This window comes from Coregonus lavaretus (genome assembly GCF_964263955.1).
Source record: "Coregonus lavaretus genome assembly, chromosome: 27".
In the NCBI taxonomy this organism is placed as follows: Eukaryota; Metazoa; Chordata; class Actinopteri; order Salmoniformes; family Salmonidae; genus Coregonus; species Coregonus lavaretus.
The window spans coordinates 32,240,622-32,268,403 of NC_140014.1; the positions used below are offsets into that span (position 1 = coordinate 32,240,622).

The 27,782-nt window shown below is 44.0% G+C and overlaps 1 protein-coding gene across 1 annotated transcript; it reads left to right on the forward strand.

The window, feature by feature from the left end:
* Nucleotides 1-27,266, forward strand: LOC311102540 (G2/M phase-specific E3 ubiquitin-protein ligase-like). The gene is made up of 15 exons (XM_084143912.1): nt 1-123; nt 5,104-5,191; nt 5,359-5,456; nt 5,821-5,922; nt 9,133-9,257; nt 11,711-11,879; nt 12,151-12,257; nt 12,491-12,607; nt 12,714-12,838; nt 12,993-13,104; nt 19,300-19,613; nt 21,597-21,778; nt 22,467-22,639; nt 24,458-24,669; nt 26,493-27,266. The coding sequence occupies exons 2-15, from the start codon at nt 5,146-5,148 to the stop codon at nt 26,738-26,740; spliced, it is 2,130 nt and encodes a 709-aa protein (XP_084000038.1). The 5' UTR covers nt 1-123; nt 5,104-5,145; the 3' UTR covers nt 26,741-27,266.
* Nucleotides 27,267-27,782: the final 516 nt, after the last annotated feature.

Consider the following 27,782-nt stretch of genomic DNA (forward strand, 5'->3'; position numbering starts at 1 on the left):
TCCCATTTCCGAATGTTTTGGTTCGGTTTGAAATTTCCCCTCCAAAGACGAAGGGCGACGAGGGAAATTTAAAATCATGGAAAAACAAACCAACTAGATTAAGTCCATAGAAATCGAGTAAAAGTAAGATGCACGTTGCAAAACACAAATGCACTCAATTTGTAAAGTAGTTAGCTAGATTTTAGCTATGCACGTCTGTAACATAGTTTACTAATTAGCTAGCTAGTTAGCAAGCTAACGCGTTAACTAGCTAACATATCATTGTCGTGTATTTTTTGAAAGAACTAGCTTTAGCTGTGAATTCTATCTAAATATCGAGAACGTTATTGGGTCATTACACGAATGCATAAGTGTCGTTTCTACATGTATAATACAGATAACTACTATATGAGGAAGACTTGAAAAAATATGTATGTAAGAGCTGAAGCTATCTCGAAATGCGCATGCATACGCATAGCTATGATTCACATCGCTACAACAACAACAATATGCTCTGGCACGTTTCCCCCAGTTTTGTTTAGTGATCGTATTCAATATACTTAAGTAACTCACTAACGTAAAGATGTTGCTAGAGTGAAAAAAATTCTCTGCTCAATTTTCTCTGTCCACTAAAACTTTTGGGAACTTTGTCAGCTGGTCCACGCCTCAGATTAACCATATTTGGCTGTGTGCAACTGCAGCCCGCAATTCTGGGCGTTCCTACATGTGGACATTCCTACATCTGCAGGAACGCCCCCCCTCGAGCATCCCATTGTGTGACACTTTTGAATGTGGGTCGAAAGCTAAATTTACATTTTAGTCATTTAGCAGACGCTCTTATCCAGAGCGACTTACAGTTAGTGCATACATTATTTTGTTATTTTTCATACTGGCCCCCCGTGGGAATCGAACCCACAACCCTGGCACTGCAAACACCATGCTCTACCAACTGAGCTACATCCCTGCCGGCCATTCCCTCCCCTACCCTGTGCGCCACCCCATGGGTCCATGATTCGAACCAGGATCTCTAGTAGCACAGCTAGCACTGCGATGCAGACTGTTTGTTAACTTGGCTGTCAAATACTTTCGAAAGGCAGGGCAGGATGGATATAGGTCTGTAACAGTTTGAATCTAGAGTGTCACCCCCTTTGAAGAGGGGGATGACCGCGGCAGCTTTCCAATCTCTGGGGATCTCAGACGATACGAAAGAGAGGTTGAACAGGCGGTGATAGGGGTTGCGACAATTTCGGCGGCTAATTTTAGAAAGAAAGGGTCCATATTGTCTAGCCCAGCTGATTTGTAGGGGTCCAGATTTTGCAGCTCTTTCAGAACATCAGCTATCTGAATTTGGGTGAAGGAGAAGCGGGGGGGGGGGATTGGGCAAGTTGCAGCGGAGGGTGCAGAGCTGGTGGCCAGGGTAAGGGTAGCCAGGTGGAAAGCATGGCCAGCCGTAGCAAAATGCTTGTTGAAATTTTCGATTATCATAGATTTATCAGTAAAGACAATGTTTCCTAGCCTCAGTGCAGTGGGCAGCTGGGAGGAGGTGCTCTTATTCTCCATGACGTTTTGGAGTTAGTGCTACAGGATGCACATTTCTGTTTTAAAAAGTTAGCCTTTGCTTTCCTAACTGATTGTGTATATTGGTTCCTGACTTCACTGAAAAGTTGCATATCGCGGGGGCTGTTCGATGCTAATGCCGTACGCCACAGGATGTTTTTGTGCTGGTCAAGGGCAGTCAAGTCTGGGGTGAACCAGGGGCTATATCTGTTCTTAGTTCTGAATTTTTTGAATGGGGCATGCTTATTTAATATGGAGAGGAAAGCACTTTTAAAGAACAACCAGGCATCTACTGACAGAATGAGGTCTATCCATCCAGGATACCCAGGCCAGGTCAATTAGAAAGGCCTGCTTGCTGAAGTGTTTTAGGGAGCGTTTGACAGTGATGAGGGGTGGTCGTTTGACCGCGGTCCCATTACGGACGTAGGCAATGAGGGAGTGATCGCTGAGATCCTGGTTGAAGACAGTGGAGGTGTATTTAGAGGGTAAATTAGTCAGGATGATATCTATGAGGGTGCCCATGTTAACAGATTTAGGGTTGTACCTGGTAGGTTCCTTGATAATTGGTGTGAGATTGAGGGCATCTAGTTTAGATTGTAGGACGGCCGGGGTGTTAAGCATATCCCAGTTTAGATCACCAAGCAATACGAACTCTGAGGATAGATGGGGGGCAATCAATTCACATATGGTGTTCAGGGCACAGCTGGGGGCTGAGGGGGGTCTGTAGCATGCGGCAACAGTGAGAGACTTATTTCTGGAAAGGTGGATTTTTAGAAGTAGAAGCTCAAACTGTTTGGGCACAGACCTGGATAGTATGATAGAGCTCTGCAGGCTATCTCTACAGTAGATTGCAACTCCGCCCCCTTTGGCAGTTCTATCTAGACGGAAAATGTTGTAGTTGGGAATGGAAATTTCAGAATCTTTGGTGGCCTTCCTAAGCCAGGATTCAGACACTGCTAGAACATCAGGGTTGGCTGAGTGTGCTAACGCAGTGAATAACTCAAACTTAGGGAGGAGGCTTCTGATGTTAACATGCAAGAAACCAAGGCTTTTGCGATTACAGAAGTCAACAAATGATAGCGCCCGGGGAGCAGGAGTGATACTGGGGGCTACAGGGCCTGGGTTAACACCTACATCACCAGAGGAACAGAGGAGGAGTAGAATAAGGATACGGCTAAATGCTTTAAGAACTGGTATTCTAGTGCGTTGGGTACAGAGAAAACAAGGGGCCGATTTCCGGGCGTTGTAGAATAGATTCAGGGCATTATGTACAGACAAGGATATGGAAGGATATGAGTACAGTGGAGGTAAACCTAAGCGTTGGGTAAAGATGAAAGAGATAGCATCACTGGAGGCACCAATTGAGCCGGTCTCCGCGTGTGTGGGGGGTGGGACAAAGGATATATCTGAGACAGGTTGAACAGGACTGGGGGCTCTACATTGAAAAAGTACAGTTAGAACTAACCGAAACAGCAATAGGCAAGGCATATTGACATGGGAGATAGGCATAAAGCAGTCACAGGTGTTATTTGAGAGAGCTAAGACAACAGCTGGTAATGGCGATGAAAGTTTGAGCTGAGCCTGAACAGATCAACAGGATGGGGTACCGTATAAAGGAACAGTCCAGCAGGCATCAGCTGTGTAGCTGAGTGATCATAAGGTCCAGTGAACAGCAATAAGTAAGTCTGGGAGCACTTCAGTGGCTGCTACGCTACAGGCACGGCTGTTGATTGCGTGTGCTAGCGGGCCGGGGCTAGCAGATGGATCTTTGTGGTCGTCGCAACGGGAAGCCTGATGAAACCACATCAGACGATTACGTCGGCAGACCAGTCGTGATGGATTGGCGGGGCTCCGTGTCAACATTAGGAGGTCCCGTCCGGTTAACAGAGAGGTAGATAGCCGGGAGATGGCCCTGGCTCGAGGCTAGCTCAAGGCTAACTGGGGTTAGCTTCAGGACAGTGGTGATTAGTGGTGATTAGCCAACAACGACAACAGCCATTCGTTTGCAGCTAGCTAGTTGCGATGATCCGGTGTTAAGGTCCAGTGATTCCTGCAGAAAATCCGATATGCTCTGGCTCGATAGCGCGATGTGCAGACTGTGCAGACTGGCCGATAATTGTCCAGGCTAGAGCTGGCTGGTAGGTAGTGCAGGCCACGGACAGTGGTGAAGACCGCTAACGGTGGCTAATAGCAAGTAGCTAGTTAGCTGGCTAGTTTCAGCCAGAGGTTCTGGATAAAAATGTATGAAGAAATAATAGAATCCGTTCCACATTGGGTGAGGCGGGTTGCAGGAAAGGATATTTAGTTAAAGGATGGAAAGTGAGATTGAGAAATATATACGAAAAATACTATTTACATGAGGACACTACAGAAAACACGACCAAACACGACCGCACTGCTATGCCATCTTGGATATAAGCCTCTACCTGCTGTGTACTGGAAAAAACCGTGCCCGGCAGGTTGGGGCGAAGGACACTTTCTACCGGTGTCGCCTGCCTACCGTTAGCTACTCTGGTACACAGCAGGTGGGAGGCGAGGGTGACACCGTGTGCTAGCGACACATTGTGCTAGCTTGCTAGCACACGGTGTCGCCCCCGCCTGCTGTGTACCGGAGTCCTCCTTAGGACTTGCTGGCTAAGCTAGCACACAGGGTCCTTCGCGCCAGCCAGCTGAGCACCTGCCCTCGTTGTCGTTAACAGAACTGCGGGAAAACAGTGCCCGACAGGCGGGAGCGGTAGCTAGCTAACGTTGTCCGCCCTGCCTCTTCTTCTGTGGGGTTTATTAGCGGTTGGCATCCAAAGTTATGGTGCATTACCGTCATCTAGGTTACTGTTCTGGAGCGCACCTGCCTCCCGCCTATGTACTGGAGTTAAAGCTTGAAAATGGACCAATAAATGTATAAAGATGGGTTCCTGCAGATGCAGGAATGCCCACATGCAGGAACGCCCCGAATTGCAGGTTGCAGTTGCATCCTTCTCGCTGCATGCTCATCCGACGCATATGCATGTGTAACAGTGTTGCTTCCGTCCCTCTCCTCGCCCCTACCTGGGCTTGAACCAGGGACCCTCTGCACACATCGACAACAGTCACCCTCGAAGCGCCGTTACCCGTTACCCGTCGCTCCACAAAAGCCGCGGCCCTTGCAGAGCAAGGGAAACAACTACTTCAATGTCTCAGAGCGAGTGACGTCACCGATTGAAATGCTACTAGCGCGCACCGCTAACTAGCTAGCCATTTCACACCGGTTACACATGGACCAAAGCTAACACACCCACAGAGAGTGGGCCCTGGCCCACCAGCATAAAGTAAACAATTGAGCCAATGTATTCCGGACAGTTTCACATGCAAATAGCTATGATTATCTGTAGTGCCCAAGGAATGACATTCCATGCAACAGTAAGGTATTTGAGGTGCGCTCAATTCAGCTTGGAGTTTGCACTATTCCATTCGTTCCATTCTACAAGGCAAACTAGCATAAGTTAAGCACAGCTCCAGTATTTGACATGTATTAGACACAGTCTGGTATCTTGAAAGTTCGCTGATAGAGCTATGACATTCCTTTTTCAGGCAATTTCCACGTGAGGAATCAAGGTCCTCTTACTATTGAAAATGAAGAGGAGGATTCGGAGATCCAGGCAGGAATACTTAATAGACTGTGAGTGATCAGTATGAAGGTCACTATGTTGTTGTAGTATAAAATTGTATCACTTTTTTTCAACACTTTGACAATGGTAAGCACACGCATGATCAAACCACCCTACCAGAAAGTTAAGGTACCTATTTATTTACATTGAACTTGAAATGTCTTCTCTCTATTTTAAGGTTGTGCACTTTGTAAACGCAGTGAGAATTGTCCAGACAAATATGGCGAGAAGATCACACTTAAGTCACAGGAACTCACTGTGCACTACTTTTGCCTGGTAAGAGAGAGAGAGTGTGTGTGTGTGTTAGAATTATTCATTGTTAAATTAATTATGGCGTAGCTTAAACCAAAATATCTTGTCATTGCGGAATAATATTACTCAAACAGTAATCATCTATTTGTTTTGTCATTCAGTTGTTTACTGAAGGCATCTTAAATGTACAAAATGTTTACAATGTCAGATGAAGGGTTGCGAAACTTAAATTCCCTGGTTTTCCAGAAATCCTGGTTGGAGGGTTCCGGATTTCCTGCTTTTTCCCTCCTGATTCTGTAAGCCTCCAACCGGGATTTCCGGAAAACCAGGGAATTTAGTGAAAGTTCCCGGAATTTTGCAATCCTATTCAGATGTTTTCATATTCCAGCTGATGTCAAGCGGCATATATCAGCGTGGAGAGGAAAACGAAGGGATCTATGGCTTCTTGGTGGATGATATTAAACAGGAGGTTCGCAGATCCTCCAGACTAGTAAGTCAATGTGTTCATTCATATTGAGGGCGTATTTATTTATCCTACTTTCATTATAGGGTAGGTACCATTTAGCCCTTGATCATGACTCTCAGATCCATTACATTACAACATATCGTTTCAAGTTTTAATGTCACATGTAAAAGTGCAGTGAAATGCCTTTCTTGCAAGCTCTAAACCCAACAATGCAGTAGTCAATAACATTGTAATACAAAAAAGAACATAAAACCACAAGAAATAGGAAGAACGTCAAAAGTAAGAATACTGTATATAGGGTCAGTCAGTTCCAGTACCATATTTACAATGTGCAGGGATACTGGAGTGATAGAGGTAGATACTTTTGGTAATGTAGTGTATGTGGACACCTGCTCGTTGAACATCTCATTCCAAAATCATAGGCATTAATATGGAGTCAGTCCCCCCTTTTCTGCTATAACAGCCTCCACTCTTCTGGGAAGGCTTTCCACTAGATATTGGAACATTGCTGCAGGGACTTGCTTCCATTCAGCCACAAGAGCATTAGTGAGGTCGGGCACTGATGTTGGGCGATTAGGCCTGGCTCGCAGTCTGCGTTCCAGTTCATCCCAAAGGCCTTCGATGGGGTTGAGGTCAGGGCTCTGTGCAGGCCAGTCAAGTTCTTCCACACGATCTTGACAAACCATTCCTCTATGGACCTCGCTTTGTGCACAGGGGCATTGTCATGCTGAAACAGGAAAGGGCCTTCCCCAAACTGTTGCCACAAAATTGGAAGCACAGAATCATCTAGAATGTCATTGTATGCTGTAGCGTTAAGATTTCCCTTCACTGGAACTAAGGGGCCTAGCCTGAACCATGAAAAACAGCCCCAGACCATTATTCCTCCTCCACCAAACTTTACAGTTGGCACTATGAATTCCAGCAGGTAGCGTTCTCCTGGCACGCTCCCGACTAACAGTTTTGTCCTGACGTTGCTTCCAGAGGCAGTTTGGAACTCGGTAGTGAGTGTTGCAACCGAGGACAGACTATTTTTACGTGCTTCAGCACTCGGCGGTCCCGTTCATCACTTCGCGGTTGAGCTTTTGTTGCTCCAAGACGTTTCCACTTCACAATAACAGCACTTATAGTTGACCGGAGCATCTCTAGCAGGGCAGAAATTTGACAAACTGACTTTTTGGAAAGGTGGCATCCAATGTTTGTCTATGGAGATTGCATGGCGGTGTGCTCGATTTTATACACCTGTCAGCAACGGGGGTGGCTGAAATAGCCGAATCCACTAATTTGAAGGGGTGTCCACATACTTTTGTATATATAGTGTATGTATAGGGGTAAGGTGACTAGGCATCAAGATATATGATAAACAAAGTAGCAGCAGCGTACATAATTATTGTATGTAAGTGGGTGTGCGTGTGTGTATGTGTAGAGTCAGTATAAATGTATGTGCATGTTATGTGTGTGAGGAAATGATGGAGTGAATGTTTGTGTGTGTTGGGGTGTCAGTGAGTGTGTAGGGCCCTGTGAGTGTGCATAGAGACTCAAAATAGAAGGCTCAACTCAGATAGTCTGTGTAGCCACTTTGTTTGCTATTTAGTTAGCTATTTAGCCAGCTATTTAGCCGTCTTATGACTTGGGGATAGAAGCTGTTCAGGAGCCTGTTGGTGTCAGCTGAAGGACTTTTTGAGGATTTGAGGGCCCATGCCAAACCTCCTGAGGGGGAAGAGGCGCTGTCACGCCTTCTTCACGACTGTGTGCGTGTGTGTGGACCATTTTAAGTTCTTAGTGATTTGGACTACGAGGAACTTGAAGCTCTCGACCCGCTCCACTGCAGCCCCATCAATGTAGTCCACGATCAACTCCTTGGTCTTACTGACATTGAGGGAGAGGCTGTTGTTCCGGCACCACACTGCCAGGTCACTGACCTCCCTGTAGGCTGTCTCATCATCGCCGGTGATCAGGCCTACCACCGTCGTGTCGTCAGCAAACTTGATGATGGTGTTGGAGTCGTGCATGGCCACGCAGTCATGGCTGAAAATGCAGTACAAGAGGGGACTAAGCACGCACACCTGTGGGGCCCCTGTGTTGAAGGTCAGCGTGGCGCAGCTGATGTTGCTTACCCTCACCTCCTGGGGTCGGCCCGTCAGGAAGTCCAGGATCCAGCTGCAGAGGGAGATGTTCAGTCCCAGGGTCCTAAGCTTGGTGACGAGCTTGGAGGGGACAATGATGTTGAACGCTGAGCTGTAGTCAATGAACAGCATTCTCACATAGGTATTCCTCTTATTTAGGTGGGTGAGGGCAGTGTGGGGTGCAATTGAGATTGTGTCGTCTATGGATCTGTTGGGGCGGTATGCAAATTGGAGTGGGTCTAGGGTGGCTGGTATGGTGGAGTTAATGTGTGCCATAACCAGCCTCTCAAAGCACTTCATGAGTGCTACAGGGCGGTAGTCATTGTGGCATTAAGCCAGCTGTTTTGCGCATGCTCTGAGAACACGCCCTGGAATACTGTCGGCCCGAAGCCTAGCGGGTGTTGACCTGATTAAAGACTTTACTCACGTCGGCCTCGGAGAGCCGGCCTTCACAACCTGCACGATGTTGTTATTGTCGAAGTGTGCATAAAATGCATTGAGTTCATATAGTAGAGAGGCATTGTTGGGCAGATCACGGCCGGGTCTTCCTTTGTAATCCTTAATGAACTGTAGCCCTTGCCACATGCGGTGGGCGGAGGAGCCTGTGTAATATGGTAATGTTAGGCTCCTTAAGAGTACATCTTGGGCTAGGTACCATTCAACCTCTTCAGCTCAGGTAGGCACTTTGATTGATGCTTGTCACCATGGAGATATAGTATAAAACAAACACAATATGTTTTATTTAATTATGCGCTTGCCATGGCCAACATGGTCTCAGATGTTTTGGTAGAGGAGAGTTTGCGCAGAGTGGCTTGACACACCAGGTAGAGGTCAGGAGCTTGATCACTCACCGAGCAGAAACTCTTCTCACCTGCTGAGAGACCAAGGCTGAAGGGCTTACTCAGCACCAGCAGTACTGCTGTCCATACAAGTTATTTAGTATGATGTATGGTTGTATTAGTGTTACCCTAATCCTGGAGTGTTTGTCCACTCCAAGCCTAAGCAGCACTTTTATCACAAAACACATACAGTACATATTTTAGATGTTGCCTTCAAAAACATGATTGTGTCCTAAATGTAATTTTTTGCTTTCTCTGTACCCTGTGTTTAGAGATGTGCAGTCTGCAAGACGAATGGTGCCTCAGTTGGGTGCTACATCAAAAGCTGCCAGAGAAAGGTCCATTTTCCGTGTGGCAAACAACACCAATTCATCTTTCAATTCACAGACTTATTTCCGTAAGTGACGATGATTATATATCACCAGTAGGTATTAGAGCTGGGACATAATCCGAAAATTATCAACACCGATCAGTGGAGGCTCCTCAGAGAAGGAAGGGGAGGACCATCCTTCTCAGTGAATTTCATTTATTTTTATTTTTATGTAAAACATTGAAAAGTTATCATTTTTAGATACAACTATACTAAATATATTCACATGTCACCAAATAATTGATTAAAACACACTATTTTGCAATTAAGGTCTACAGTAGCCTCAACAGCACTCTGTAGGGTAGCACCATGGTGTAGCCGGAGGACAGCTAGCTTCCGTCCTCCTCTTGGTGCATTGACTTCAATACAAAACCTAGGAGGCTCTTGGTTCTCACCCCCTTCCATAGACTTACACAGTAATAATTATGACAACTTCTGGAGGATGTCCTCCAACCTATCAGAGCTCTTGCAGCATGAACTGACATGTTGTCCACCCAATCAAAGGATCAGCGAATGAACCTAGTACTGAAAGCATAAGCTACAGCTAGCTAGCACTGCAGTGCATAAAATGTGGTGAGTAGTTGACTCAAAGAGAGAGAAAGACAATAGTTGAACAGTTTTCAACAAACTAATTTCTTCAAAAATGAAGGAGAAGCAAGAGAGAGATTTCATCTTTCTTTCTTTTTTTGCTTTCAGTTTCACTTACTTAGCTAGCAAATGCAGCTGGTTAATTTAGTTTTTTTGCCTGTTCACATACAGCTGGGAAAAGGTGAGAGGCGGAGAGTGCATAGAGGCGAGAAGGAATACAATGTGGCTGCAATGAAAGTTAACTGTGTTTATGCGTGATCAGGGGTGTATTCATTCAGCTGATTCTGTTGAAAAACGTTTCTTAAAATGGAAGCAAACGAAACGGGGATAAAAATACCTGAATTTGTCCAATAGAAACTCTTGTTTGCAACTGTTAGACTAATGATTACACCCTAGATAAATTAGGTGCAGGCAAGAGTGTGCAAGGCGGTATTGAATGTGTCACTGTCTGTCCATGTGTCACTGTCTGTCATCTCACATTTTTTCACTCGACCTGTGTGCACCCGCGTTGTAAACTTTAATTCATAGGCTAGGTTGTAGCAACCTCATGATGGGTATAGGGACAATTCGAGTATCATGTAGTAGCCTAAACCTATCGACGTTACATTGAACTGGGTGAATGGAATATGAATGACAGTCATCCAATATGCTGTAATAGAAATAAGGCAGTGCTCATGAAAAAAAACATCGTCCTCCCTCATCATAAATGGCACTGACCGCCACTGACACCGATATTGCCTTCCTCTTACCGAAGCATTTTGCGTATGTTGGTAATTTTGCTACACAACGTTCCTGTAGATTGTTCTATGGTCAGCAGTAATAGCCTATGCATTATGTTGAGTCCTGCTATGAAAGTGTGTGCCTGTCCCGGTTTTGCTGTAGGCTGCTGACTCTCACTGCTTGTGCATTCTGAGAAGCACAAGCATATGACTGTTGCTCAAAATGCAGTTGTGGGTAAAATACAGTTTTACTAATATAATCTATTTCTCAGCTCATAATATTGAGTTCATGACACCACTTTACAACCAGAGTATGCTGTAGTATGGTTTGGATGCGCCCGCGGAGGAGAGCGAGCCATTTGCAGTGAATAGGCCTACATCAATAGCCTAGACCTAGTGCTGGGAAGTTTTTGTAGGACATTAGCCTACATTTACTGATATATGAATCAATTAGTTTACATGGCTATCTAGCAACAATATCATATTTAGAGTTAGCAATCTAGCTGTCTTTTGAGTTCCCACTTCCTCAGGTGGTGAATAATATAGTCTATAGGCCAATATACACAAAGATGTCGTCAAATTCTCTGAAGAGCCTAAAATAAATCTGATCAACTGGATCCTATTTTGACAGGCTGCATATCAAAATATGAATCATGCATTCCCTGGATATGTTCGATGAAATAGCTTACTTTTTGAATAATAGGCTACCATCTCAGGTGTCTAACTTGGCACTGGGGAAACAAATATAGAGCCCTGCCACTAATGTAAAGTAACTGTCCATAAAAAAAAGGTTTTTATAGTTGTATTTATTGTTATCCAGCAAAATAATGACATTTATTACGATATGACTTTTTGTCCATATCACTCAGCTCTAGTATGGGTTGTGTCTAGAGATTCTAAACATAGTAGACAACAGCCATGGCAAACGTAGTAACAGGAGAGAATTAGGCTCGGCTCTTGTTTTTGAGATTAGTAATATATAATTCATTCAAAGAAAATAAGTAATATTGACCTTCATCAGAATGAAATGAGAGCTGTGCCTATTTCTCCTTGTGAACTTTTAATTTTGGCTACACCTCTACATAAAGTTGGTTGAAGTACTCTTATCTCACAGAAACATTAGCAACAAGCCATGCTTTATGCTTTGGTGCATCTCTGATTGTATTCCCCCAGGTCCTACTGCAAGGATCACAGTCCCACCCAGTCCTTGCCAGTATCGGCTTCTGTCAATGAGCCCATGTCCTGCTCAGTGTGTCTGGACCCCATAGAGCCTGTCCTCTCCTACTCCATTCTCAAATGTCCTGCCTGCCATGGCAGCTGGTTTCACAGAGACTGTGTGCAGGTAGCTACATCCCAGACTAGCTATGACCCTCTTGAGTGAATGTGGGAATAAATTATTTTTCATACTATATAAAAGGTGTTTTAACAGTTCCTTGCAATGTGGTCCTTACAATGTGCTACAGTGTGGCATAACCCTTATTTCACCCTCTATATAGCATTACATTTGCATATATGGGATTTGTGAAGCATCTATGATGGCCTTATAAAGAGTTTATGAATGCTTGTAAGTGACTGCCGGCATTCTCTTATCTATTTCCAATGTATTCCTCCAGAACCAGGCTCATAGTGCTGCCATGTTCTTCTTCAGATGCACTCTGTGCAACAACAAGGACATGTTCCAGCAGGAGATGCTCCGGATGGGAGTCCACATACCTGAGAGGTATTATTTACCTTCTAGAACATTATTTATCACTGCCCTATACCTTTTCCAGTGTCTACTGTATGTATGGTCCAGCGTCTCTGATTGTGTGTTGTGTGGGGCGGGGTTGACAGCAGTCACAGCACAGCAGAAGACACATTTCTGATGTAACAGTTGGACAAATAAAGTACTCTTGCATTAGTGTTGTGGCGTTATGAGTTTTAACTAAAGTATTCTGTATGTGTGTGCCATAGAGATGCATCCTGGGAGCTGGAAGAAAATGCCTATGGAGAGTTACTGCAGGTGTACCAGCACTGTGATGCCAAAAAATGTCTCTCCCACAATGGTCGGACATGCTCTTCACGCACTGGGTAAGCTCTACTGTAGTGTGTGTGTGGCTGAAATGGTTGACTGACCAAAATGTGTTTATCGCTAAAATGAATTTGAGTCTCACTCGTATGTCTTTTTGGTTTTCAGATGGTTTCAAATACTGCGCTGTGCCCTCTGTGGCTCTAGTGGCACCCATCGAAAATGTGCTTCCCTCAAACTTGACGAGACTAACTGGGCTTGTGAGGACTGTGCAGCAGCTGTGGATGGGACAGGTAGGTTATTTGCCATACTGCGTTTGTTTTGGTTTAACTGGGCAGTGAAGTTATGACCAGACCAGTTATGATAGGAATGAAGAACTGCTTTTATTATGGTCTTTATGAAGTCTACTCTCTCTCTCTGTGATAATCAGTGTTCTTTTTTGTTTAGCTTCACTCGCCAGACACACTGACTCTCCACAGCCCGGTGGGCAGAGAAGAAGCAGGTCTTCTAAAAGGAGTCTTACCCTGACCCCTCGCCAATCACCCATAGTCTGTAAAAGGTACAGTACATTATTGTTTAGAATTTTTTCACACAAAAATCCTTGGCGCCTTTCAGCCGGGGGCTGGTCTATTGATAGTGACTATGCATTGCACCTGGAGGCATGGGTTCAAACCCTGACTGCGCCACTCTCCATTCCAAGTCCCCTCTCTCCCCATCTCAATAACTTATCCACGGTACCTATCAATAAAAATATAAAATACGTAAAAAATATATATATACTTGCCGCCATAGACCAAGTCCAAATGTTTTCTAGGGGAATTGTTTTTTGGTCTTTCCTTATACTCTACCAGTCAAAAGTTTGGACACACCTACTCATTCAATGGTTTTTCTTTATTTTTACTATTTCTTACATTGTAGAATAATAGTGAAGACATAAAAACTATGAAAAAACAGATATGGACTCATGTAGTAACCAAAAAAGTGTTAAACAAATCAAAATATATTTTATATTTGAGATTCTTCAAATAGCCACCCTTTGCCTTGATGACAGCTTTGCACACTCTTGGCATTCTCGCAACCAGCTTCATGAGGTAGTCACCTGGAATGCATTTCAATTAACAGGTGTGTCTTCTTAAAAGTTAATTTGTGGAATTTCTTTCCTTCTTAATGCGTTTGAGCCAATCAGTTGTGTTGTGACAAGGTTTACAGAAGATAGCCCTGTTTGGTAAAAAAACAAGTCCATATTATGGCAAGAACAGCTCAAATAAGCAAAGAGAAACAACATTGCATCATTACTTTAAGACATGAAGGTCAGTCAATACGGAACATTTCAAGAACTTTGAAAGTTTCTTCAAGTGCAGTCGCAAAAACCATCAAGCGCTATGATGAAACTGGCTCTCATGAGGACCGCCACAGGAGCCGAAGACCCAGAGTTACCTCTGCTGCAGAGGATACGTTCATTAGAGTTACCAGCCTCAGAAATTGCAGCCCAAAGAAATGCTTCACAGAGTTCAAGTAACAGACACATCTCAAGATCAACTGTTCAGAGGGGACTGTGTTGATCAGGCCTTCATGGTCGAATTCCTGCAAAGAAACCACTACTAAAGGACACCAATAAGAAGAAGAGACCTACTTGGGCCAAGAAACACGAGCAATGGACATTTAAACGGTGGAAATTTGTCCTTTGGTCTGGAGTCCAAATTGGAGATTTTTGGTTCCAACCGCCGTGTCTTTGTGAGACGCGGTGTGGGTGAACGAATGATCTCCGCATGTGTAGTTCCCACCATAAATCATGCATGTGTAGTTCCCACCATAAATCATGGAGGAAGAGGTGTTATGGTGTGGGGGTGCTTTGCTGGTGACACTGTCTGTGATTTATTTAGAATTCAAGGCACACTTAACCAGCATGGCTACCACAGCATTCTGCAGCGATACGCCATCCCATCTGGTTTGGGCTTAGTGGGACTATCATTTGTTTTTTAACAGGACAATGACCCAACACACCTCCAGGCTGTGTAAGGGCTATTTTACCAAGAAGGAGAGTGATGGAGTGCTGCATCAGATGACCTGGCCTCCACAATGAACGGATTCTATTATTGACTTACCTTTTATCTAGAATCTCCAGTGAAACTAGCTAGCCAGCTAGCCAGCTAACTAGCTACTTGCTATTAGCCATAGCTAGCGGTGTTTCACCCAGAACATTGGATTTGTTTCTGCGGGATTAATTTTAATCACTGGACATTGATCACCGGATATTCGGCCAGTTTGCACAGCGCGTTATCGACCCAGAACATATCAGTTTTTCCGCCGGAATCACTGAATCACTGGACCTTTAACTCCGGATTCATCGCTACCAGCTGGCTACAACAAAACGGACGCTGTGGTCTGGCTAATCATCCTGAGCTAGGCCCATCTCCCGGCTATCTACCTCTCTGTCAACCGGACGGGACCACCTAGTGTTGACACGGAGCCCCGCCGATCCTACACGACTGGTCTGCCGACGAAATCGTCTGATGTGGTTACGACGTTAACCACGAAGATTCCATCCATCTGCTAGCCCTGGCCCGCTAGCACACGCTAGCCGTGGCCTCTTACTCACTAGTACTTCACCACCGGACCTTATGATAACTCAGCTATACAGCTGATATCTGCTGGACTGTTCCTTTTTACAGGTACTACATCCTGTTTATGTATAGCCTCAGCCCAAACATGGTTAGTTTATTGTTGTTTCGGTTATTTCTAATTGTACTATATCACTGTAGACCCCCCAGCCTAGCTAAACCTGCCTTAGATAGCTCCTTTGCCCCTCCCCCAATACACGCTGAGACCGACTCAATTGATGCCTCCAGCGATGCTATCTCTTTCATTGTTACCCAACGCTTAGGTTTACCTCCACTTTACTCATATCCTTCCATATCCTTGTCTGTACATAATGCCCTGAATCTTTTCTATAACACCCGGAAATCTGCCCCCTTTATTCTATGTACCCAACGCACTAGAAGACCAGTTCTTAAAGCCTTTAGCCGTATCCTTATTCTAGTCCTCCTCTGTTCCTCTGGTGATGTAGAGGCTAACCCAGGCCCTGCAGCCCTCAGTATCACTCCTACTCCCCAGGCGCTATCATTTGATGACTTCTGTAATCGCAAAAGTCTTGGTTTCTTGCACATAAATATCAGAAGTCTACTTCCTAAGTTTGAGTTATTCACTGCGTTAGCACACTCTGCCAACCCTGATGTTCTAGCAGTGTCTGAATCCTGGCTCAGGAAGGCCACCAAAAATTCTGAAATTTCCATCCCCAACTATAACATTTTCCGTCTAGATAGAACTGCCAAAGGGGGTGGAGTTGCAATCTACTGTAGAGATAGCCTGCAGAGCTCTATCATACTATCCAGGTCTGTGCCCAAACAGTTTGAGCTTCTACTTCTAAAAATCCACCTTTCCAGAAATAAGTCTCTCACTGTTGCCGCTTGCTACAGACCCCCCTCAGCCCCCAGCTGTGCCCTGGACACCATATGTGAATTGATTGCCCCCCATTTATCCTCAGAGTTTGTACTGCTTGGTGACCTAAATTGGGATATGCTTAATACCCCAGCCATCCTACAATCCAAGCTAGATGCCCTCAACCTCACGCAAATTATCAACGAACCTACCAGGTACAACCCTAAATCCGTAAACATGGGTACCCTCATAGATATCATCCTGACTAACATACCCTCTAAATACACCTCAGCTGTCTTCAACCAGGATCTCAGCGATCACTGCCTTATTGCCTGCGTCCGTAACGGGTCCGCGGTCAAACGACCACCCCTCATCACTGTCAAACGCTCCCTAAAACACTTTAGCGAGGAGGCCTTCCTAATTGACCTGGCCCAGGTATCCTGGATGGATATAGATCTCATTCCGTCAGTAGAGGATGCCTGGTTGTTCCTTAAAAGTAATTTCCTCTCAATCTTAAATAAACATGCCCCATTCAAAAAATACAGAACTAAGAACCGATATAGCCCCTGGTTCTCCTCAGACTTGACTGCCCTTGACCAGCACAAAAACATCCTGTGGCGTACAGCATTAGCATCAAATAGCCCCCGCGATATGCAACTTTTCAGGGAAGTTAGGAACCAATATACACAAGCAGTCAGGAAAGCAAAGGCTAACTTTTTCAAACAGAAATTTGCATCCTGTAGCACTAACTCCAAAAAGTTTTGGGACACTGTAAAGTCCATGGAGAATAAGAGCACTTCCTCCCAGCTGCCCACTGCACTGAGGCTAGGAAACACTATCACCACCGATAAATCTACAATAATCGAGAATTTCAACAAGCATTTTGCTACAGCTGGCCATGCTTTCCATCTGGCTACCACTAACCCGGCCACCAACTCTGCACCCTCTGCTGCAACTTGCCCATGCCCCCCCCGCTTCTCCTTCACACAAATTCAGACAGCTGATGTTTTGAAAGCGCTGCAAAATCTGGACCCCTACAAATCAGCTGGGCTAGACAATCTGGACCCTTTCTTTCTAAAACTAGCCGCCGAAATTGTCGCTACCCCTATTACTAGTCTGTTCAACCTCTCTTTCATAACGTCTGAGATCCCCAGAGATTGGAAAGCTGCCGCGGTCATCCCCCTCTTCAAAGGGGGTGACACTCTAGATCCAAACTGCTACAGACCTATATCCATCCTGCCCTGCCTTTCGAAAGTATTCGAAAGCCAAGTTAACAAACAGATCATCGACCATTTCGAATACCACCTTACCTTCTCCGCTATGCAATCCGGTTTCCGAGCTGGTCACGGGTGCACTTCAGCCACGCTCAAGGTCCTAAACGATATTATAACCGCGATTGATAATAGACAGTACTGTGCAGCCGTCTTCATCGACCTGGCCAAGGCTTTCGACTCTGTCAACCACCGCATTCTTATTGGCAGACTAAATAGCCTTGGTTTCTCAAATGACTGCCTCGCCTGGTTCACCAACTACTTCTCAGATAGAGTTCAGTGTGTCAAATCGGAGGGCCTGTTGTCTGGACCTATGGCAGTCTCTATGGGGGTGCCACAGGGTTCAATTCTTGGGCCGACACTTTTCTCCGTGTATATCAATGATGTCGCTCTTGCTGCTGGTGACTCTCAGATCCACCTCTACGCAGACGACACCATTTTGTATACATCTGGCCCTTCATTGGACACTGTGTTAACAAACCTCCAAACGAGCTTCAATGCCATACAACAATCCTTCAGTAGCCTCCAACTGCTCTTAAACACTAGTAAAACTAAATGCATGCTTTTCAATCGAACGCTGCTGGCACCCGCCCACCCGACTAGAATCACCACTCTCGACGGGTCTGACCTAGAGTATGTGGACAACTACAAATACCTAGGTGTCTGGTTAGACTGTAAACTCAACTTCCAGACTCACATAAAGAATCTCCAATCCAAAGTTAAATCTAGAATCGGCTTCCTATTTCGCAATAAAAACTCCTTCACTCATGCTGCCAAACACGCCCTCGTAAAACTGACTATCCTACCTATCCTTGACTTCGGCGATGTCATTTACAAAATAGCCTCCAACACTCTACTCAGCAAATTGGATGTAGTCTATCACAGTGCCATCCGTTTTGTCTCCAAAGCCCCATACACTACCCACCACTGTGACCTGTACGCTCTTGTTGGCTGGTCCTCACTACATGTTCGTCATCAAACCCACTGGCTCCAGGCCATCTATAAATCACTGCTAGGCAAATCCCCGCCTTATCTTAGCTCATTGGTCACCATAGCAGCACCCACCCGTAGTCTGCGCTCCAGCAGGTATATCTCACTGGTCATTCCCAAAGCCAACACCTCCTTTGGCCGCCATTCCTTCCAGTTCTCTGCTGCCAATGACTGGAACGAATTGCAAAAATCTCTGAAGCTGGAGACTCTTATCTCCCTCAATAACTTTAAGCATCAGTTGTCAGAGCACCTTACCGATCACTGCACCTGTACACAGCCCATCCGAAATTAGCCCACCCAACTACCTCATCCCTATATTGTTATTTATTTTGCTCTTTTGCACCCCAGTATCTCTATTTGCACATAATCTCTTGCACATCTAGCATTCCAGTGTTAATACTATTGTAATTATTCTGCACTATAGCCTATTTATTGCCTTACCTCCATAACTTGCTACATTTGCACACACTGTATATATATTTTCTGTTGTATTTCTGACTTTATGTTTTTTACCCCATATGTAACTCTGTGTTGTTTTTATTGCACTACTTTGCTTTATCTTGGCCAGGTCGCAGTTGTAAATGAGAACCTGTTCTCAACTGGCTTACCTGGTTAAATAAAGGTGAAATAAAAAAATAAAAAATCCCCCGACCTCAACCCAATTGAGATGGTTTAGGATGTGTCGGACGGCAGAGTGAAGGAAAAGTAGCCAACAAGTGCTCAGCATATGTGGGAACTCCTTCAAGACTGTTGGAAAAGCATTCCAGGTGAAGCTGGTTGAGAGAATCCCAAGAGTGTGAAAAGCTGTCATCAAGGCAAAGGGTGGCTATTTGATATAAAATATATTAAAAATATATTTTTTGGTTACTACATGATTCCATATGTGTTATTTCATAGTTTAGATGTCTTCATTATTATTCTATGTAGAAAATAGTAAAAGTAAAGAAAAACCCTTGAATGAGTAGGTGTGTCCAAACTTTTTACTGGTACTGCATGTTGTGCTAAGATCACATCAACAAATTGGAGATAAACATAGATTATTTAATGATTGGCAGGCCATTTTTGTTGGGAGGCTCTGCTAGAGAGATCCTACAGGAGCTTGCCAGTCAGACATCACAGCACCAACTATCCATGCCAGTGGTGGTGAATGGAAACAAGGTCCTGGAGGCTGCCATGGAGCTAGTGAAGAGGAGTGACTTCAACCCGTCCCATGCCCTTGCGGTGAGGTTCACAAGCAGCAAGCACAATTCCAGCCCCGACACCTGCCCTGGCAACACCCGGCACTTCCTCAGGCTCCTGGTGCAGCAGCTGCAGAACACTGTCTTTGAAGGTCCGGATGGTGCCAAGACCCTGACCCTCAACGCACGAGGTAGGGCAATACCCCCCCTGTTCAAAACACTCTCCAGCTCTCTATCATAAACTCACACTAGCACCATCACTTGCTTGTTGATAGAAGTGTTGGGTCATGAACTCACATTCATAGTTACATTTGGGAGTTATATTGTTATCAAATACTGGGGATGTGGTTTTGTGCTTGACTTGGACTGAAATAGGTGCCGGTACTTATTTTGGGTGCTGGTACTATTTATATTTAAAGTTGAAGTCGGAAGTTTACATACACCTTAGCCAAATACATTTAAACTCAGTTTTTCACAATTCCTGACATTTAATCCTAGTAAAACTTCCCTGCCTTAGGACAGTTAGGATCACCACTTTATTTTAAGAATGTGAAATGTCAGAATAATAGTAGAGAGAATGATTTATTTCAGCTTTTATTTCTTTCATCACATTCCCAGTGGGTCAGAAGTTTACATACACTCAATTAGTATTTGGTAGCATTGCCTTTAAATTGTTTAACTTGGGTCAAACATTTCGGGTAGCCTTCCACAAGCTTCCCGCAATAAGTTGGGTGAAGTTTGGCCCATTCCTCCTGACAGAGCTGGTGTAACTGAGTCAGGTTTGTAGGCCTCCTTGCTCCCACACGCTTTTTCAGTTCTGCCCACAAATGTTCTATAGGATTGAGGTCAGGGCTTTGTGATGGCCACTCCAATACATTGACTTTGTTGTCCTTAAGCCATTTTGCCACAAATTTGGAAGTATGCTTGGGGTCATTGTCCATTTGGAAGACCCATTTGCGACCAAGCTTTAACTTCCTGACTGATGTCTTGAGATGTTGCTTCAATATATCCACATAATTTTCCTTCCTCATGATGCCATCTATTTTGTAAAGTGCACCAGTCCCTCCTGCAGCAAAGCACCCACACAGCATGATGCTGCCACCCCTGTGCTTCACAGTTGGGATGGTGTTCTTCGGCTTGCAAGCCACCCTCTTTTTTCTCCAAACATAACGATGGTCATTATGGCCAAACAGTTCTATTTTTGTTTAATCAGACCAGAGAACATTTCTCCAAAAAGTACGATCTTTGTCCCCATGTGCAGTTGCAAACCGTAGTCTGGCTTTTTTATGGCGGTTTTGGAGCAGTGGCTTCTTCCTTGCTGAGCGGCCTTTCAGGTTATGTCGATATAGGACTTGTTTTATTGTGGATATAGATACTTTTGTACCTGTTTCCTCCAGCATCTTCACAAGGACCTTTGCTGTTGTTCTGGGATTGATTTGCACTTTTCGCACCAAAGTACGTTCATCTCTAGGAGACAGAACGCGTCTCCTTCCTGAGCGGTATGACGGCTGCGTGGTCCCATGGTGTTTATACTTGCATACTATTGTTTGTACAGATGAACGTGGTACCTTCAGGCATTTGGAAATTGCTCCCAAGGATGAACCAGACTTGTGGAGGTCTACAATTTTTCTTCTGAGGTCTTGGCTGATTTCTTTTGATTTTCCCATGATGTCAAGCAAAGAGGCACTGAGTTTGAAGGTAGGCCTTGAAATACATCCACAGGTACACCTCCAATTGACTCAAATTATGTCAATTAGCCTATCAGAAGCTTCTAAAGCCATGCCGTAATTTTCTGGAATTTTCCAAGCTGTTTAAAGGCACAGTCAACTTAGTGTATGTAAACTTCTGACCCACTGGAATTGTGATACAGTGAATTATAAGTGAAATAATCTGTCTGTAAACAATTGTTGGAAAAATGACTTGTGTCATGCACAATACATTTGTGGAGTGGTTGAAAAACAAGTTTTAATGACTCCGACCAAAGTGTATGTAAACTTCCGACTACAACTGTAGGTGCAGGAGCTCCACAATACTTTGAGGTAATATTCTGTAATAGGAACAGGAGTTCAAGCAGTAGAACATTTGAGGTGCCGGTACTCAGCTCCGGTGAGCTCCTGCCCAAGTCAAGCACTGGCTTCTCTGTGTTGTCTCATTTCTACGTCCTGTTTCCCTAGCTCTGAGGGAGGACATCTACTTTGATGTGGGGTGTCTTCTGTCCCTGTGTCTGGTCCACGGGGGACCTCCTCTGGGCTTCTTCTCCAGGGCTCTCTACTTGTGTCTGTTCAACTTCCCCATGGATACACCTCTCACTGTGGAGGACATGGGCAACACTCTGTTCACAGACAAAGTCAAGAAGGTACATATTTTAACATGACTCTTTACTCTCTTAGATGCTGAATATATTGTTTTAGTTGGACATTCTAATGTTACAAAGGTTTTAAAGGATTGGTTCACTATTTATGAACTAAATCTCAATTTTTCATGTAAATGGCATGTTATAGAAGGGTCCAGACACTTTTTCGCGATTTCACTTGGTTTTGAGACACTATCCCCACGCGCAATAGACTTCCTCATTGCTCGTTCTGCAATATGGGGGCTACGGAAAAACATGAACAAGGGCTCCAAAAACACCCAAATATGTCCTTTTGGAAAGGTTCTTCTCTGTGTAGCCCGCGCAGAACAGCTGGTAGGGGAAAATGCTTGAGTCGCACAAAATGGAACATAACATTGCTAATAAAGTTAGGAATTACACAATTTCATGTGTACAACATCTAAAGACCTGCGTCACTATACTGAGAGCTTTGCCGTTACTAAAAGGACATATTTGGGTGTTTTAGGAGCCTTGTTCATGTTTTTCCGTAGCCCCCATAATGCAAAACGAGCAATGAGGAAGTCTATTGCAGGTGGCGATAGTTTCTCAAAACCAAGTGAAATCGCTAAAAAGTGTCTGGACCCTATAACATGTCATTTACATCAAAAATAAAGATTTGGTTCAAAAATGGTTAACCAATCCTTTAACTCATTTGCCAACTCTTCTGGTTCAGATTCAGGAATCCAAGTCCTTAGAGGAATTGAGAGAGGCAATGGAGTCAGCTTCAGAATACCTGGAAGTGGCTGGGTGCACAAGACCAGTTGAGAGCCTTTCGGACAAAGACACACTCGTTAAAGACATTGTAAGCTTCCACCTAATAACAAGAATGCAGTTACCTGTCCAAAGGTTTGTATATCTATGGGTATTTCATTTAGAATAAGAGTACCTTTTTGACCCTGTTTCACCATCTCAAAATATTTGATCATTGCTCGAACATATAAACATAGATTATTTGTATTTTAAACTGTCACTAGTATTCTACTGTAACTATGTTTAAGACATTGTACAGTGAGGGAAAAAAAGTATTTGATCCCCTGCTGATTTTGTACGTTTGCCCACTGACAAAGAAATGATCAGTCTATAATTTTAATGGTAGGTTTATTTGAAAAGTGAGAGACAGAATAACAACAACAAAATCCAGAAAAATGCATGTCAAAAATGTTATAAATTGATTTGCATTTTAATGAGGGAAATAAGTATTTGACCCCCTCTCAATCAGAAAGATTTCTGGCTCCCAGGTGTCTTTTATACAGGTAACGAGCTGATATTAGGAGTACACTCTTAAAGGGAGTGTTCCTAATCTCAGCTTGTTACCTGTATAAAAGACACCTGTCCACAGAAGCAAGCAATCAATCAATCAGATTCCAAACTCTCCACCATGGCCAAGACCAAAGAGCTCTCCAAGGATGTCAGGGACAAGATTGTAGACCTACACAAGGCTGGAATGGGCTACAAGACCATCGCCAAGCAGCTTGGTGAGAAGGTGACAACAGTTGGTGCGATTATTCGCAAATGGAAGAAACACAAAAGAACTGTCAATCTCCCTCAGCCTGGGGCTCCATGCAAGATCTCACCTCGTGGAGTTGCAATGGTCATGAGAACGGTGAGGAATCAGCCCAGAACTACACGGGAGGATCTTGTCAATGATCTCAAGGCAGCTGGGACCATAGTCACCAAGAAAACAATTGGTAACACACTACGCCGTGAAGGGCTGAAATCCTGCAGCGCCCGCAAGGTCCCCCTGCTCAAGAAAGCACATATACAGGCCCGTCTGAAGTTTGCCAATGAACATCTGAATGATTCAGAGGAGAACTGGGTGAAAGTGTTGTGGTCAGATGAGACCAATATCGAGCTCTTTGGCATCAACTCAACTCGCCCTGTGTTTGGAGGAGGAGGAATGCTGCCTATGACCCCAAGAACACCATCCCCACCGTCAAACATGGATGTGGAAACATTATGCTTTGGGGGAGTTTTTCTGCTAAGGGGACAGGACAACTTCACAGCATCAAAGGGACAATGGACGGGGCCATGTACCGTCAAATCTTGGGTGAGAACCTCCTTCCCTCAGCCAGGGCATTGAAAATGGGTCGTGGATGGGTATTCCAGCATGACAATGACCCAAAACACACGGCCAAGGAAACAAAGGAGTGGCTCAAGAAGAAGCACATTAAGGTCCTGGAGTGGCCTAGCCAGTCTCCAGACCTTAATCCCAAAATCTGTGGAGGGAGCTGAAGGTTTGAGTTGCCAAACGTCAGCCTCAAAACCTTAATGACTTGGAGAAGATCTGCAAAGAGGAGTGGGACAAAATCCCTCCTGAGATGTGTGAAAACCTGGTGGCCAACTACAAGAAACGTCTGACCTCTGTGATTGCCAACAAGGGTTTTGCCACCAAGTACCAAGTCATGTTTTGCAGAGGGGTCAAATACTTATTTCCCTCATTAAAATGCAAATCAATTTATAACATCTTTGACATGCGTTTTTCTGGATTTTTTTGTTGTTATTCTGTCTCTCACTGTTCAAATAAACCTACCATTAAAATTATAGACTGATCATGTCTTTGTCAGTTGGCAAACGTACAAAATCAGCAGGGGATCAAATACTTTTTTCCCTCACTGTAAGCCTGGTTTCTGTTAACTATATTTTGTTTAACCATTGTGTTTGTAGGTTCTGTGAGGGTCTGAAAACCCTTGGTGTGTTTGACCAGGTCCAGATGTTTCCAGGAGCCTTTGTTGGTCTGTTCTGTTCCTCTCATGACAAGCTGACTGCTGACACAATGGCAGCCCTCTTCACTGTTCAGTTCTCAGACCAGGAAGAGACCGCAGGGAAGGAGAGCACTGTGGTCACCTTCTGGAGACACTACCTACTGGAGTGTGAAGGTACTTTGACCTCCAATGACTCATTGATTGAAATATTTATTTGATAATTCAAGATATACACTACCGTTCAAAAGTTTGGGGTCACTTAGAAATGTCCTTGTTTTCGAAAGAAAAGCAATTTTTTTGTCCATTTAAAATAACATCAAATTGATCAGAAATACAGTGTAGACATTGTTGATGTTGTAAATGGCTATTGTAGCTGGAAACGGCTGATTTTTAATGGAATATCTACATAGGCGTACAGAGGCCCATTATCAGCAACCATCAGTCCTGTGTTCCAATGGCACGTTGTGTTTGCTAATCCAAGTTTATCATTTTAAAAGGCTAATTGATCATTAGAAAACCCTTTTGCAATTATGTTAGCACAGCTGAAAACTGTTGTGCTGATTAAAGAAGCAATAAAACTGGCCTTCTTGAGACTAGTTGAGTATCTGGAGCATCAACAATTGTGGGTTCGATTACAGAATCAAAATGGCTAGAAACAAATAACTTTATTCTGAAACTCGTCAGTCTATTCTTGTTCTGAGAAATGAAGGCTATTCCATGCGAGAAATTGCCAAGAAACTGAAGATCTCGTACAACGCTGTGTACTACTCCCTTCACAGAACAGCGCAAACTGCCTCTAACCAGAATAGAAAGAGGAGTGGGAGGCCCCGGTGCACAACTGAGCAAGAGGACAAATACAATAGAGTGTCTAGTTTGAGAAACAGACACCTCACAGGTCCTCAACTGGCAGCTTCATTAAATAGTACCCGCAAAACACCAGTCTCAACGTCAACAGTGATGAGGCGACTCCAGGATGCTGACCTTCTAGGCAGAGTTGCAAAGAAAAAGCCATATCTCAGACTGGCCAATAAAAATAAAAGATTAAGATGGGCAAAAGAACACAGACACTGGACAGAGGAAGATTGGAAAAAAGTGTTATGGACAGACGAATCGAAGTTTGAGGTGTTAGGATCACAAAGAAGAACATTTGTGAGACGCAGACCAAATGAAAAGATGCTGGAGGAGTGCTGGTGCATGGTGGAGGCAATATGATGGAGGCAATATGATGGTCTGGGGGTGGTAAAGTGGGAGATTTGTACAGGGTAAAAGGGATCTTGAAGAAGGAAGGCTATCACTCCATTTTGCAACGCCATGCCATACCCTGTGGACAGCGCTTGATTGGAGCCAATTTCCTCCTACAACGACAATGACCCAAAGCCCAGCTCCAAACTATGCAATAACTATTTAGTGAAGAAGCAGTCAGCTGGTATTCTGTCTATAATGGAGTGGCCAGCACAGTCACCGGATCTCAACCCTATTGAGCTGTTGTGGGAGCTGCTTGACCGTATGGTATGTAAGAAGTGCCCATCAAGCCAATCCAACTTGTGGGAGGTGCTTCAGGAAGCATGGGGTGACATCTCTTCAGATTACCTCAACAAATTGACAACTAGAACAGCAAGGCTGTAATTGCTGCAAATGGAGGATTCTTTGACGAAAGCAAAGTTTGAAGGACACAATTATTATTTGTATTAAAAATCATCATTTCTAACCTTGTCAATGACTACATTTCCTATGCATTTTGCTATATTACCTATTCAAACTCATTTCATGTATGTTTTCATGGAAAACAAGGACATTTCAAAGTGACCCCAAACTTTTGAATGGTAGTGTACATATAAAGCCAAGAAGAACAAGCAGTACAGACACTCGAAGGCCGTTCAGACAGTGTACACTACTATTACAATGATATTCTGTAATACTAACACAATCACATGATTGTCCCTGTCTGTCTCCATATATTACCCATCATCACCAGTCTCTCTGTTCTCTGGTTTCAGTTGGCAGATGTGCAACATCGCTAGAGGACGTGCTCATCTTTGCCACCTCAGCTGATGTGGTACCAGCCGTAGGGTTCAGGCCCAGCCCTACCTTATCCTTCCTCCATCCACTGGACCCGGCCGGGGCCTTCCCTATGAGCCAGCCCAGCTCCAACCGCCTTCTGCTGCCTGTGGTGCCGTCCTACCAGGCCTTCAAGAAGCACATGGAGTATGCAGTGTGCCAACTCACAGTCTTGCAGAGCATTTGATCACAGACACACAGACAGTATTGATCTATATAAGCACAACATTTCATTTGGATTTTGGACTTCAGTTGATATTTACTCGCCTCATAGAGTTTCAGGTTTGGGTAGGGTATTTCCATCATGACATAGATAATATGCTTTTTGTATTATAGGCTTTAGCTGTTGACTTTTAGAAACAATTGTACACTAATTGAATTGTCAGAAAGAGCATGACTTTAGGTGCTACAATTGTTTGAATGGTCATTTCTTTGTTTGAAATGTAATATGTTTGGTATTAAATGTTTGTTGCTTCCTCTTTTGGGATTTTCTTTTCTTTTTTGATTTATTTTATATTGTACATACTTAAGTGTCTGTGTATCAATGTTTTGCGTAAAGTTCTGTCAATTATATGCTACATTTTCAATTATTGTGATTGTTCTAGCTTCTGTTGTTTGTTATGTACTGTTCAGATTGCATGTCTTGTGTTTTTAGTAACTTCATTCTCAAGCATTTTACTCATGCCAAATTAAATGTTTGCATTTACTCTCTGAAAAATACTTGCGATGGTAGATTTTTTCTCCCCCAACAACAGTATTCAAAATACATGAGATAAGTGCATTTCAGTGGACCCTATCACTTTGCCATCATCTATCCTAGTGAGGATCTGGGAAACCTAATTGAATCAAGCAGATCAATGATATATTTTATTTCCTATTTACAAGGATCTAAGAGTAAAGTAGGGGCTACTCTCTTCATCAAAAGTTGTGATAGCGAAGCCCAGGTACACCCTCATGTACATGATGCTGCGTTCAAAACAACTCGGATCTCAGAAATCTCAGACTTCTGTCTTCAGAGCGTTCAAGACAACTGGAAAGTGGGGGGGGAAAACGAGCTCAGACTGGGAAAAATACACTGAACAAAAATATAAAAGCAACATGTAAAGTGCTGGTCCCATGTTTCATGAGCTGAAATCAAAGATCGCCTAAATTTTCCATACGCAAAAAAAGCTTATTTCTCTCAAATTTTAGAACTCTGACTTTTCTAACTGAAGATCACTGACGTCATG